Raw genomic sequence first — 13,132 nt, forward strand, 5'->3', positions numbered from 1 at the left:
TACACTCTTTACAAACAGTATAGCTTACAATCCCTCTCTTAGAGGTAATTATTATTATACCTAATTTATGGATGGAGAAACTGAAGCACAAGGTGAAGTGACTTCGGCAAGGTCATGTGGCAAGCCAGTGGAAGAACTGGGAATGGAGTCCAGGAGTCCTGATTCCCAGTCCCTCATTCTAACCGTTAGATTATCCTGTCTCACACTGAGCCTAGATTCAAGCAGTCTTAGTGCAACAATGAAGTTCACAGTTAAGACTGAAAATCTGCCCATAGCTCATTCTTATTGTGCTGATACACAGCAGTTGTCTGTTTAAAGACCCTCACAATATACAAATTTAGAAAAGAACGTGTTACAGATTAAGTCCCCGATTCTGCAGTCGCATCTGTGCAGATAGAGCCTTGAGCCTGCATGGAGCACCACAGACTTGAATAGGTCTCCATGCAGATGTCATTGTCCATCCATGCAGATCTGATTGTAGAATCGGGGCCTTCATCTGTGCCTCAACTCAAAATTCCCATGCTTCTGTGGTTTCAATTAGATTAATAACCTAAAATTGGCACACTTTCCTTTAGTTATCAACAGTATCTAGATGCTTTGGCAACTAGGGAGGAAAAAAGTGTATGATAGTTGACAGTTAAAAACAGTATATATAGTAAACATGTACTCGCAATACATGGTAAGTATTTTTTTTAAATGGGCTTGGTAAGTGTTTTAAAAATGGACTGTCGTATAAATACCTATTGACACAAATTTGCAAATACAGGCAAATAAATATTTGGAAAAAATATGAACCACATTATTTATATAATATGAATGGCTAGAAAATTATAACCTCTCAATATAAAATAGAGGTCCATATCACATATGCTGGATGAGAACGTTTGATAAGTAGCATGTGCAGCATTTACATGACAGACCAATCTCTCTTTTGGTGAGTAGAACAGCATTTTAGAGTCAATTTAACACTCCTAAGGTGAAAGAATGACAGCAAGGGAAACTCCTATCCTCCTTTAGCCAAAGACCTTAGACATCACAGGCCAGTGATTTTCAACCTTTCTTTGTTGTTGTATGGATCCCTAAAAATGTCAATTGAAGGTGCGGACCCCTTTGGAAATCTTAGACATAGCCTGCAGACCCCCAGGGGTCCGTGGACCACAGATTGAAAACCACTGCCATTTGCAGGCACTGTGCATTATCCCCCCAACTCCTTTGCTAATGTGACTCAACCCTGCCATAGAAGGACCATCTGTAAGGGTGCAAAGGTAACCCTGCCATAGAAGGACCATCTGTAAGGGTGCAAAGGTAGTTCCAGTCTCAATGGCCCATTAAGCCCAGGACCTGAGAGTAGCACAAAGGCAGCCTGAGAACACCAACTCATTTCATGTACTATAGGACACCAAATATTACATTAGTTCTCTATCAAAAGGATCTAGTTTCATATTGTGAATGAAGAGCTAGTAAAATTTTATTTCTAACCCTCCCCCCAACAAAGTTGTTCTTTTATTTTTCAAGCATTGTTTGTTTGTTTTTCAAATCAAGCTCTATTCCACCACTGATAGTTGCAGATTTTAAGTAAATTATCTTGAATCAGAGTGGCAATTATCAACTGAAATTGATTTTGCATATGGTACTTTATCAGTATTTTCTAAACTAAAAATTTGGATCACAGCTATGAGAAAAATATACTGGACAACATATGTCTGACAATCAGTTACATGTTTAATAGACTCTCTTTTCACTCAGAACTGAGGGAAAAATAACAGTTGTAAATAATTGGAACCAAAAAACCTAAATATTTTTCACATTCCCCTTAAAAGCCTTTAGTGAAACTGGAACAGGGAGGGTTGGGAATACTGTGTACTTATTTATTTTACAAGATTCTGTATACTAATGGAAGAATAATCAAATTCTCCACATTAATGCCAGTAATATGATTTGGAAGAGACAATTCACTGTGATAAAACTCCAAAAGGAATGGTATAGCTACTGACCCATATTTGAAGTACATTCCAGAACAGATTATAGGCTTTCAATTCATGTTGTTGTAGGACTGTTGTGTGTATGAGATTATTAAAAGCTGATTCATACCTACTACCCAATACTTTCAGAAGTCAGGCTTTTTCTTGCTTCCACAGAGTGGGACAAAAATTATTGAGTCATAACATAGTACACCATGGTTAAGAGAGACTACAAAAAATACCGACTTCATAAAGTTAATCAAAACCTCTATTAGAATCCCAGGATAGATTCATCCCAAAGTATCTCTTCTTCTGTTTTGCCATCAGGCTGTAGTTTCCTTTTATCCTTTTTGTGCTTTCTACTCTCTTTCTCAGTGGGTATTTCTTTAATTCTTTTGTCTTTACTGTGCTTTGATTTTTTCTCGTGAGTTGAATCTAGATCAATCTTTCTTCGCTTTTGCATTTCTCTGTCCTTTCCAGAATCTGTGTCTTCACTGTTTTCCTTTCTCTTCTGCTTTGTGGCTTCTTTGTTGTGTTTCTCTTCTCCTTCCCCAGTATGTCTTTCCCCGTCTTCATGCTTCCTTCGAAGCTTTCGGCCTTTCCTATAGGAGTGGGTGCTATTATCAGAAGAGATGTGTTTGTAGCAGTCACTGGATTCTGCAGATGATACGCCATAGCTGTCATCTTTGAAAGAGGTCACCTGAGATGTTTGCATTTCTGAATAATATTCCTTGCTGTCATGACATTTAGCCATGTTTTCTAGTCTTAGCCTATTCTCATGAGCTGGTAACCAGCACAGAGATCTGTTTTCAACAGCATGTGATGACATGTATGTTTCTGAGAAGAGGATGGAATGCTGTCCTTGTTCAAATGTAACATTGGAAGATACAATATTATCAGAATCATTTACAGCTTCTAACTCATAGTTTACAAACTCTTCCTCCTCTGCTTTTCTGAAATATGTTTTTGGTTCCAGTCCTCTAGCTTTTTGCACTTTAATGTAATCTTCTAATTCATCTTGAAAGGAGTCATATGTTTTCTTTGAATTCTTTATGAGGTTGACAACCATGGTTTCTCTGCAAGAATCAGATATAAAATCTTAGTTACTAAAACGAATCTACTTTTTGGCCTGTTTCCTTCTTGAACTATGGTAGAATGTCAGGTAAAGACTTTTATGTCTTCCTGGTTTAGATGTGGCATGTTACATAGTACATTTACACCTAAGCGGAGAAGATGCCTTGAAAAGCACACACAAGTGCTAAGTATTATTATGACCAGCAGTTTTGTCTTGTTTTTTAAAAAGATGCGACTAGGGGAAAGGAAAGGAAAAAAAGGTTGGGGGGGGGGGGCGGGAGAGAAGGGGGGAAAAAAACATCCTGTCTTCCCAGCTTTCTGTGGTACAGAATCCAGATAGTAAAGTATTATACCATTTGTGAATGTAGAGAGAGATTAAAGCCACAAACTGTTAAACTAGCTGGACACAGAGATTTAAAGACTTTCCTCTATCTAGATTGTAAATAAACTAGTTTACTATATTATTTATATAGGTTGTTTAATATTAACAGGGTCTGTTTCCAACAGGTGTTGGGTGTGCAGCAACTTTCATGGAGGCCAATGAGAGTTGCAGGCTCTCCACACTGTTTGGGATCAGGTCCTAAATCGTCACGGCAATGGTAACCTTACATTACAGGCCATTCCCTCCAACGGTGATTGAGCACAGAAGGCTCCATACCGAAGTATGTGGTGCTGCCTCCATCTGGCAAAATTAGTAAGGAAAAACTGTGCAGGCCTTTTCCGCAGGCAAGGAACATCCAGAATTGAGTGTGTGTGTGAGAGAGAAAGCTCCGTGAGCTGATCTGGGGAGTGGGGAAGGGAGGGAGATGATGTTATCATCCAGTGGTAGACACATTTTTGATCTGAGTGTGATTTTTAAATTGTTGGTGTCTATTTAAGTCAGCAGAATAAACGTGCAACGTCAAAGCCAATTAACAGAGCAGCCACCAGAGGCTGCGGCACAAGATGGGCACCCCCTCCAATCCTTCTACTCTTTAACAGAAACTTGAACCAGCAGTGCAGTGGTGCAGCCAGAGATGTACAGTAAAAACATAAAAACGGCCATACTGGGTCAGACCAAAGGTCCAGCTAGCCCAGTCTCCTGTCTTCTGACAGTGGCCAATGCAAGTTGCCCCAGTGACAAAAGACTTACTTAATCTGATGTTTATTTCCTTGCATATGGGACTGGTACATTTCTATAGACGTAAGAGTGATGTTACATATAGGACATATGTAGTTACCAACTCCAACTGCTGAAAGAACAGAGTTGCAGGTTAAAGAGATTGCAAACAAACAGCAAAACACAAAGCACATTTTGTCTACTCCCTTAAGCAACTGCCATTTTATAGAGACAGCGTCCTCCTAAAATCTTCTACAGACAGATGCAAAGTTTCTGCAGTAAACAGATTTTGTTTTGTTCCAGTCACATGAGAATTTGGGTCTGTGATAGTAAACCTTAAAGCATATAGTATATTATGGGCATGATCTAAATAATGAGATTATTATTTATGGACATTGATAATGAGCTCTCCGTCTATGATATTTCTAGAGGGTCTATTACCTTGATACCCAAGTGCTGACAAGAAGGATAACTGTGCTGGAAATTGAAGTATTACTGTAAATACACAGTGTGGATAAAGTATAAAGCATTCACAATATAAACCGGACCATCCAGTCTAAATACAGTAGTATTAGCTTAGACAAGGGCATCTCCTGAGTAGAGAATGCTGGATGATGCCTAGAGAAATTTCAACATGGTACATAACGGATGTAACACATGTAGCCTCAAGTGAATACATGGTAAGATGTGAGAAGGAAAGGCTTGTGCTTTACTAAGTCACGTCATTCCCCCCCCGCACCGCCCTTTAGAAGCTGAAGCATCAATATTTCCAAACACAGCAAAATCAGTAAATAAATGCCCCACCTCAAAAGCCAACAACCTTATCTATCAGACAAATTCAGCAAATACACCCAATCCCAACAGGCTATTGTTTGGCATCAAAGTGTATTCCTCGAGTTTATTTATGATCAACAGCCTGATTCATCTAATGAGATCTGAAATATATAAACAGCAACATTTGAATACGGAGTCAGATCCAGATCTTGAGTTCTAGTATAGGAAGGGTTGGCAGTTCACTGAGGGCCAGATCCGGTTCCCATTAAAGTCAATGAGAGTTTTGCTGCCAAAGTTCAATGAGAACTGGATTTGGATCTCAGGGCCATCTGGAAATATTTTCCAAAGCAAAGGTGTTCAGAGACCATAAAATCTAACAGTGACAGCGCAAAGGGAAAGGTGAAAACAAACTGAGTCCAAAACAGAAGAATGAGCCCTCACTTCCTTGCACAAATCAGGCACCATCCAACACCCAGCTATAATCAGTGAAGACCCTGGAATAATTCCCCATAGCTCACTTACCATTTGCACTAGATTCCGCAGGAACAGCTTCCTCTCCCATCTCCGCCATCATCTTCTTCCGTGCTTCGTTCCTTTTGTGCTTCTTGCCAACATAATGTTGATGGGCCATCAATGGATTATTGAAGGGAGCTGAGCAGAGCTTGCAGTACTTGTCTGGATCATTTAAATCCAAAGCAATGCTAGAGGATGACGTGGACTCTTCAACATTCAGCTCCTGGGGGAGCTTCTCAGCTGAGGGCTGCTGGAGTGCCAGAGATGTAGAAGGCCCAGCGGGGGAACCTGTTAACAGCACAACAAAGGAAAGTCTGGAACAGTTCTTTAGAACCAAGTATTGAACTACTGGAGTTGAAAAGGGAGAGCAGCAGAATGGCAACCCTGGGGCCTCCAGACAACACTGTTCAAGAGAGAAAATAATCCTCAGTCTCTCTCATCTCACAGAGGAGAAATGGGCTCACCAGGCACGTGAGCTTCTGTCACCACCAAGTCACCTTCTTCCAGCTCCTGCAGGTATACTGAGTGCGTGGCACGAGAACACGAAAGATACTTTAGGTTTCAACCCTAGGACTTGCACAAGATGCTAGTCTCAGTTGTGAGATTTTCTTAATAATCAGTAATACTAATTTAGCAATTAGTATCATGCCTGCTAAGGGCTGCAATCAACCCTCACAATACCCCAAGAGTAGAAGTGGTGTTAGTTGCATTTCAGATGGAAAAATGGAGACATTTGCTTACAGCCACAGTCAGTGGTAGAGGAGGGATTATAACGCAAGGGTCCCTGACTCCCAGTCCTTTGCTATGGACTTGCTGACTCTGATTAAGCAACAGTGTCTTCATTCTTTCACTTGATGGTTGCATCTTGAGTTGTCATACCTTCTGCCACACTTCAATAAAAGCACAGTGAAGTAGTAGTGCTGGGAAGATGGTCAATGCTTCACTTTATCTGTTTCAGAGAAGTGACAATAAAATACATGCACCACGTAGGACACAAAGCCCATTTAGTTCTCACCTGTTTGTGGTTGAGTGTTCTGTGCAGGCACTTGAGGTTGGTCTCCTGATAATTGCTTCAGCTTTTTGGCATGTATTTTTCCCAGGTAATGAGACTGAGCAACAACTGGAGAAGTAAAAATCATGTTGCAAAGATTACAATATTTGTTTTTGTCCACTACTCCACTCCCATCCACCTGAAACCAAAGACAAGCTCAGTTACAAGGGTTCAACAACAAAGAGCTCATTTAACATCTTAGCCAGAGATCTGAAGAGGAAATGTTACCTGAAAGTTCACATGATCTGGTCTCTTCTGTTTGCCAGGCTCTTGTCCGTCATCTTGTTCACTGCGCATTTGGAAATAAAGGCGAACTTTCTGAGCATGCTTTTTGCCCTGGAAAGAGAAAAATTATTCCTACTCCATTAACAAGGACCCATGTGTTGATTTACCCAGAAATTAAGATTTGCTTTGTCAAAATCTGAGAATTCCCCTGTTCATTCCCTTCCTTCATGGTACACAGAGAGAACAGGAAGCTCTGCACTGCCCTCAGCACACTCATAACACTTGCAGCTCTGCATTAAGACAATGACTATAATCTAAATCTCATGCTTCTAGGCTTCAGCTGGTTACCTGAAGGGGTCAGGAAGGAATCCTCCTCCCCTTCATCCCTGTATCACAATTGGCCAGACGTATTCTGGGTTGGGGGCTTTTTTTTGTTTGTTTTGTGTTCCTCTGAAGCATGAGGGATGGGCCACAGCTGGAGACAAGACACCAATACTCTGAGGTGGTTCAGATAATCCCCTTAGATGTTTGGCGGGTAGGTCTTGTTCACACGCTCAGGATCAAACTGGTTGCCAGATCTGTCAGATAATCGTAATAAACGTACTGGTCCTTTACTAGATGGAAATGGTAGAATTATCAATAATGATGCAGAAAAGACTGAAACATCCCATAAATATCGGTTCCATATTTGGGAAAAAACAGATGATGTAGTCATATCATACAATAACACTTGTTCCATTCCACTAGTATCTCAGGAGGATGTCGAACAGCAGCTTCTAAAGCCAGACATTTTTAAATCAGCAGGCTCAGATACCTTGCATCTAAGAGTTTTAGAAGAGCTCGCTGAGGAGCTCACTGAACTGTTAGTGTTGATTTTTAATAATTCTTGGAACACTGAGGAAGAAGTTCCAGAAGAAAGCAAATACTGGGTCAATATTTAAAAAGAGAAAATGCGATAACCTAGGTAATTACAGGCCGGTCAATCTGACACTGATCCCTGGCAAGATAATGGAGCTATTCATATGGGACTCTATTAATAAAGAATTACCAGAGGGTAAATAATTAATGCCAACCAACATAGTGTTATGGAAAGTACATACTGTAAAACTAACTAACTTTTTTAGATGAGATTACAAATTTGGCTGATAAAGATAATAATGTTTATAGACTTCTACAACATTTTGATTAAAAAACTAGAATATAAAATTAACATGGCACTTATTAAACAGGTTAAAAGCTAGCTAACTGATAGGTCTCAACATGTAATTGTAAGTGAGGCATCAACATACAGGCATTGGTTCGCTGATTCATGCTATTTAATATTTTTATCAATGATCCGGAAGAGAACATAAAATAACTGCTGATAAAATTTGCAGATGACAACGATTTGGTGAGCGGTGAATGAAGAAGAGAACAGGTCACTGAAATAGAGCAATCTGGATTGCTTGGTAAAGTGGATGCAAGAAAACAATATGCATTTTAATCTGACAAATGTAAATGTATACATTTAAGAACAAAGAATGCAGGCCATACTTATAGGATGGGGGACTATCCTGGGAAGCAGTGACTCTGAAAAAGACTTGGGGATCATGGTGGATAATCAGATGAATGTGAGTCCCAGTGTGATGCTGTGGCCAAAAAGGCTGACATGATCCTTGGATGCATAAACAGGGGACCCTAAAGTAGGAGCAGAGATGTTGTTTTACCTCTGTACTGGCACGGGTGCAATCACAGCTGAAATACTGTATCTGCTGCTGGGTTCACAATTCAAGAAGAATATTGATAAATTGTAGAGTTCAGAGAAGAGCCATGAGAATGATTAAAGGATTAGATGACATGCCTTACAGTGATAAGCTAAATATCATAAGCTCCTTGTGTCTAACAGAGAGAAGTTTAAGGGGTGACTTGATCACGGTCTAGAAGTATCTACATGGGGAACAAATATTTGACAATTTGCTCTTCAATCTAGCAGAGAAAAGTATAACATGATCCATTGGCTGGAAGTTGAAGCTAGACAAATTAAGACTGAAAATAAATTTTTAACAGTGAGGGTAATTAACCATTGGAACAATTTATCAAGAGTTGTGGTGGATTATCCACCACTGGCAGTTTTTAAATCAAGATTGGATGTTTTTCTAAAAGATCTGCTCTAGGAATTATTTTAAGGAAGTTTATGGGGTGTGTTATACAGGAAGTCAGACTAGATGGTCACAGTGGTCCCTCCAGACTTTGTAATCTATGAATCTGTCTGTGGTTGGGAAGGATTTTTTCCCCAGGTAGACTGGCAGGGACCTTTGTGGGTTTTTACCTTCTTCTGCATCATGGGGCCTGGTTCTCCTGGTAGGATCTTCTGGGCATATCACAACTAATCAATTCCGTTATTGCATTGGTCATGTCACCTCAGTCTCTCCTGTTCTCTGCTTAGGGCACATAACTGTTTAGTCTCCTGAGGACTGAAATGTTTTGGTCTAAACCAAGTTATTGGGCTCAATATAGGAGTCAGACTAGATGATCTAATGGTCCTTTCTGGCCTTAAACTCTATGAAACTATGAAAAGCTGCTTTCACACTTACAGATTGTATTGATATAGCAAGAGAGCCACAACTGTATAAAGACTGTATAATAATATTTATTAATCATAGAATCATAGGACTGGAAGGGACCTCAAGAGGTCATGTAGTCCTAGTCCTGCCATGAGTGCAGGGAACAAGTATTATCTAGACCAGAGGTTCTCAAAGCCGGTCCGCCGCTTGTTCAGGGAAAGCCCCTGGCGGGCCGGGCCGGTTTGTTTACCTGCCACATCAGCAGGTTTGGCCGACTGCAGCTCCCACTGGCAGCGGTTCGCCACTCCAGGCCAACGGGGGCTGCGGGAAGGGCAGCCAGCACATCCCTCGGCCCGCGTCACTTCCCACAGCCCCCATTGGCCTAGAGTGGCGAACCACAGCCAGTGGGAGCCACGATCGGCCGAACCTGCTGACGTGGCCGGTAAACAAACCGGCCCGGCCTGCCAGGGGCTCTCCCTGAATAAGTGGCGGACTGGCTTTGAGAACTACTGATCTAGACCATCCCTGACAGGTGTTTGCCTAACCTGCTGTCAAGGTTCCTTCCCCACTCTGAACTCTAGGGTACAGATGTGGGGACCTGCACGAAAACCTCCTAAGCTTACTTTTACCAGCTTAGCTTAAAACTTCCCCAAGGTACAAACTATTTTACCTTTTGCCCTTGGACTTTATCGCTGCTACCGCCAAACGTCTAACCGGTATATTACTGGGAAAGAGCCCATTTGGAAACGTCTTTCCCCTCAAAATCCTCCCTTACCTTTACACCCCCTTTCCTGGGGAAGGCTTGATAAAAATCCTCACCAATTTGCATAGGTGAACACAGACCCAAACCCTTGGATCTTAAGAACAATGAAAAAGCATTCAGATTCTTAAAAGAAGAATTTTAACAGAAGTAAAAAGAATCACCTCTGTAAAATCAGGATGGTAAATACCTTACAGGGTAATCAGATTCAAAACACAGAGAATCCCTTTAGGCAAAACCTTAAATTACAAAAAGACACAAAAACAGGAATCTACATTCCATTCAGCACAGCTTATTTTCTCAGCCATTTAAAGGAATCAGAATCTAACGCATATCTAGCTAGATTACTTACTAAGTTCTAAAACTCCATTCCTGTTCTGTCTCTGGCAAAAGCATCACACAGACAGAGAGAGAGAGGGAGGCTTTGTTTCTCCCTCCCCCCCAGCTTTTGAAAGTATCTTGTCTCCTCATTGGTCATTTTGGTCAGGTGCCAGCGAGGTTATCCTAGCTTCTTAACCCTTTACAGGTGAAAGGGTTTTTCCTCTGGCCAGGAGGGATTTTAAAGGTGTTTACCCTTCTCTTTATATTTATGACACCTGCTCTTAAAAATCTTCAATGATGGAGATTCCACAACCTCCCTAGGCAATTTATCCCAGTGCTTAACCACCCTGACAGTCAGGAAGTTTTTCCTAATGTCCAACCTAAACCACCCTTGCTGCAATTTAAAGCCCATTGCTTCTTGTCCTATCCTCAGAGGTTAAGAACAACATTTTTTCCTCCTCCTCCTTGTAACAACCTTTTAGGTACTTGAAAACTGTTATCAAGTCCCCTCTCAGTCTTCTCTTTTCCAGACTAAACAAACCCAATTTTTTCAATCCTCCCTCATAGGTCATGTTTTCTAGACCTTTAATAATTTCTGTTGATCTTCTCTGGACTTTCTTCAATTTGTCCACATCTTTCCTGAAATGTGGTGCCCAGAACTGGACACAATACTCCAGCAGAGGCCTAATCAGCACAGAGTAGAGTGTAAGAATTACTTCTCGTGTTTTGCTTACAACACTCCTGCTAATACATCCCAGAATGATGTTTTCTTTTTTTGCCACAGTGTAACACTGTTGACTCATATTTGGCTTATGGTCCACTATGATCTCCAGATCCCTTTCAGCAGTATTTCTTCCTAGGCAGTCATTTCCCATCTTCTGTGTGTGCAACGGATTGTTTCTTCTTAAATGGAGTACTTTGCATTTGTCCTTATTGAATTTCATCCTATTTATTTCAGACCATGTCTCCAGTTTGTCCAGATCATTTTGAATTTTAATCCTATCCTTCAAATTACTTGCAACCCCTCCCAGCTTGGTATCATCCGCAAACTTTATAAGTGTACTCTCTATGCCATTATCTAAATAATTGATAAAGATATTGAACAGAACCAGACCCACAACTGATCCCTGCGGGACCCCACTTGTTATGCACTTGCAGCTTGACTGTGAACCACTGATAACTACTCTCTGGGAGCAGTTTTCCAACCAGTTTTGCACCCACCTTACAGTAGCTCCATCAGGGTTGCATTTCCCTAGTTTGTTTACGAGAAAGTCATGTGAGACAGTATCTAAACTCAAGATATACCACATCTACCGCTCTCCCCCATCCACAAGGCTTGTTACCCTGTCAAAGAGAGCTATCAGGGTGGTTTGACACTATTTATTCTTGACAAATCCATGTCGACTGTTACTTATCACCTTACTTTCTTCTAGATGCTTGCAAATTGATTGCTTAATTATTTGCTCCATTATCTTTCTGGGTACAGAAGTTAAGTTAATCAATAATGCTAATATGTAGTGCTTTTTTAGGGGTTTCTGTTCAAGGATCTAAAAGCAGTCTTTACAGTCACGAGTTAATCCTCACCTTAGTGAAACAACCATCCCTTCCATCTCTCTCTAACAGATGGAGACACTGAAGCCTGGACAGGCTAAGAAACATACACAAGATCTCAGAGAAAGTCTATTGCAGAATGAAGACGAGAACCCAGCTCTCCTGCTTCCCACTCTTGTGCCTTAACCACAAGGCCATTCTGCCTCCCAGTAGGAAGGATCCTACATTTTTCAGTTCCTTTTTAATTCTGGAGGTGCCATCTCATACCACACCCTATCCTGGTAAAACACAGCTGCACATATGTTCCAGGATATGGTAGTCACCTGTTGGCCAACATGTCATTTGCCTGCTCTGAGCGGATACTATCCAAGCAGATGCCATGGCTTCAGAGGAGCAATCCCAGGCTGCCCATACAAAGCCACCAAAGAGAACGAGATCCTGCTACACACGAGTTTGATGCTGGCTAAAACATTGACTCAGAAAACACTACCAGTATGGAAAATAGCCTTTCCCCCTGTAATGGTGAAGTCATTAGGATATTATCTGCATCCTCAGTTGAGGTCAGATTCAACAAAGGGTATGTCTGCACCGCAAAAAACAAAATGGTGTGTTCTTAGCTCAGGTTAACTATCTGGGTTAAAACAACAGTGAAGACACAGCAACTCTGTTTTTAACTCAGGCTAGTAGCTCAAGTTCAACCTCAAGCTCCCCTAAAGGCTTTAAGTTGAGTTGCTAACTCAAGTGAAAAGCTGACTTGCCATGTCTTCATTGCTATTTTAACCCAAGTTAGCTAACCTGAGTTAAGAACGCACCTTTTTTTTTTTTTCCAGTGAAGACATATCCCAAAAGAGAGAAACTCATGCTGAAGCCTGATCCCTATGAGATACTGAGTGTCTTTGACTCCAACTGAAGTGAACAAGAGTAAAGGGCACTCAGCACCTTGCTGGAGCAAGTCCTCAGTTTCTACTGTAGATAACAATAATGAACTCCCAAGGTAGTAGACATTCTGAACTTCTTTAACTTGTGAAGATTGAGAGTGAAGAGATTATATTGCTTTGGCTGAAACTGGAAGAAATACTAGTGCCTGGGAACCTCTGTACAGACAAAGGATCCCATGTAAAGGCAAAGTACACTTTATAACAAAAAAGTATTCACCCAAGATATTTATTAGTTTCAAGACTAAAAGCCTTCAGCATGATTTATAGTTCACTGTGTCCTATGTAATCTACTTAGAACAGGGATTCTCAAACTGGGGGTTGG

The 13,132-nt window shown here is 40.9% G+C and overlaps 1 protein-coding gene across 3 annotated transcripts in view; it reads right to left on the reverse strand.

Annotated features, from left to right (window-relative positions):
* KRCC1 (lysine rich coiled-coil 1) overlaps positions 1-13,132 on the reverse strand; it is a gene marked incomplete at its 5' end in the record, with an annotated part of 45,990 nt that overhangs the window by 5,606 nt on the left and 27,252 nt on the right. For all 3 annotated transcript variants that reach the window (XM_084626986.1, XM_084626985.1, XM_084626984.1), the window contains 5 exons: positions 2,092-3,037; positions 4,168-4,267; positions 5,431-5,709; positions 6,437-6,611; positions 6,701-6,808. In XM_084626986.1, coding sequence (XP_084483112.1) covers positions 2,233-3,037; positions 4,168-4,267; positions 5,431-5,709; positions 6,437-6,611; positions 6,701-6,769 — 1,428 coding nt within the window. In that variant the 3' untranslated portion in view covers positions 2,092-2,232. The remainder of the gene's footprint in view (positions 1-2,091; positions 3,038-4,167; positions 4,268-5,430; positions 5,710-6,436; positions 6,612-6,700; positions 6,809-13,132) is intronic.

Source organism: Lepidochelys olivacea, assembly GCF_965140295.1.
Source record: "Lepidochelys olivacea isolate rLepOli2 genome assembly, chromosome: 4".
NCBI classification, from domain to species: domain Eukaryota; kingdom Metazoa; phylum Chordata; order Testudines; family Cheloniidae; genus Lepidochelys; species Lepidochelys olivacea.